The 1,973-nt window shown below is 31.2% G+C and overlaps 1 protein-coding gene across 1 annotated transcript in view; it reads left to right on the top strand.

Moving 5' to 3' along the window:
- LOC106878713 (intermembrane lipid transfer protein VPS13A) overlaps positions 1-1,973 on the top strand; it is a 126,965-nt gene that overhangs the window by 62,412 nt on the left and 62,580 nt on the right. The window contains exons 30-32 of the mRNA XM_052975632.1: positions 588-698; positions 1,164-1,267; positions 1,666-1,704. Of these exons, the coding sequence (XP_052831592.1) occupies positions 588-698; positions 1,164-1,267; positions 1,666-1,704 (254 nt within the window). The remainder of the gene's footprint in view (positions 1-587; positions 699-1,163; positions 1,268-1,665; positions 1,705-1,973) is intronic.

Raw genomic sequence — 1,973 nt, 5'->3', positions numbered from 1 at the left:
TATATATATATATATATATATGTACATATATATATATATATAAGTAAATAAATATGTATTTGCTTTGTATCTCTTTGTCCTGATGTCACATGATAGTTGCAAATAAGTATCACCATCATACAAGTTATGTCATTCATCTCCACTCTTCTATGAAAACATGTCCAGTTGTGGCAAAATATTAACTTACTTGGAAACAGGTGAAGGTTGGTGACAGGAAGGGCATCCAGCTGAAGAGAAAATCTACTTCAGCGAATTCTGTCTGATCCATGCAAGAATGGAAAAGTGGACATTAAAATGATGATAATGATGATGAAGGCGTAATTCTATGATGATTTTGCTAGTCTATTACCTTAGTAATATTAGCTTAATTATGATAAAATTATTTCACTGATTCCCTTCAAAAATCATTTCTCAGTCTTTGAATAAAATCAGGGTGTGTGTATTCCTCTAATCCTTGACGTTACTTTAAAGAACATAGGCTAGTGTATCCTTGACGTTACTTTAAAGAACATAGGCTAGTGTATTTCATTGAAAGTAACATCACAAAAAGTATTGTTATTCTGAGTCTTTCTATTGTTTCATTGAAGCAGATGATGTTCCAGACAATTTGGTAAAATTCAGCTTTTGTGCAGCTATCAAAGATGTCAACTTCAAAGTTTGTGATTCTGAAAATGACATCGCTGACATCCATATCCTTGGTAAGTCTCCACATTTTCATAGTCTTCATTTTCTCCGAGTTCAACAAAAATGAGACTTTTCATTCTAGAAATAGGGAAATTGCTAATTATATAAAGACACAGTAAAGACTGACATATTTAATGTGTTGTAGAGAGGTGATATAAACACTGTTGAACAATGCTTAATTCAACCCAAAAAAGGGAGTAATCTAAAATAAAAAGAAATAAACTCCATTGAAATGATTTATAGCATCAGATACTGAAATGTTTGGAACTGAATCATTCCATACTTCAGTAATATTCTGAGCATGAACAAGTAGCTGTGAAAGCCAGGAGTACACTGCACTATTTCTCTTCTTTCCTGTACCATTTTCCTTCTGACAGTTACTTGTTTTTCTTCCTTCTTTATCTCCCAAGAAATGATATAACCAAGGTAACCAAAAATATTCTTTGTACTTTTATTTTCAAATTTTATATTTTTATCAGATCTTGAGTCTCAGGTCCTGATGAAATCAAACAAGACATTAGTGTTTTGTGGTTTGAAAGACCTGAATATGAAAGATTGTTCACCTGGTGCTATTTACCCAAATGTAAGCATTGTTTTATTTTCCTTAAAATTTAATTTTAGATGTCATCTGATTAATATTAATGTTTTATGAACCCTTTTGACACCAACCCCACCTGAAACCATTCCTGGTTCTATGAAACAAACTCCTCTTTCTAAACCTTGCATGAAAATTTCATTCTAATTTATGTCCCAACACCAGTTTCATAATGACAAAGTTATTCTATTAAATTCTGTTATTTTCAAAATTGAATGAAACAAATGCAGTGGATTTCAACAGAAATATGATAATGAAATGGTTAAATTAATTAGTGTAAAAATCTTTACAAAATATCTTCTATCTTTTACTTATATGGATATATATGGATAGATATTAATTTGTGTCTCATGTAATTTTTGATTTTTTTTTTTGTCGCTTTTCAGATCATAATGCTTGAAAAGTCAAACCTATTTGAACTAGAGGTGAGATATAGTTTTGTATTAAAATCTTATTGAAACAGCTTTAACTATAAATAACCATCTATATTTTGGCAGCAGTAGCAGCAGCTTTATTTCATATCCAAGAATTTAGTTACCTGCTTTGCTGAATGCTTTCTTTATGGTGTTGGCATTGATGACTAAGCAGACCAATCCTTGTGTAGAAAAGGTTGATGGCATTAACTGCTGTTAATATTGGTGGAGAATATGGTTGGTTTTGTAGAGTCTCTCTCTCTCTCTCTCTCTCTCTCTCT

The sequence above is a fragment of the Octopus bimaculoides genome, chromosome 22 (assembly GCF_001194135.2).
Source record: "Octopus bimaculoides isolate UCB-OBI-ISO-001 chromosome 22, ASM119413v2, whole genome shotgun sequence".
Lineage (NCBI taxonomy): Eukaryota > Metazoa > Mollusca > Cephalopoda > Octopoda > Octopodidae > Octopus > Octopus bimaculoides.
This window is presented reverse-complemented; position numbering and strand designations above follow the sequence as displayed.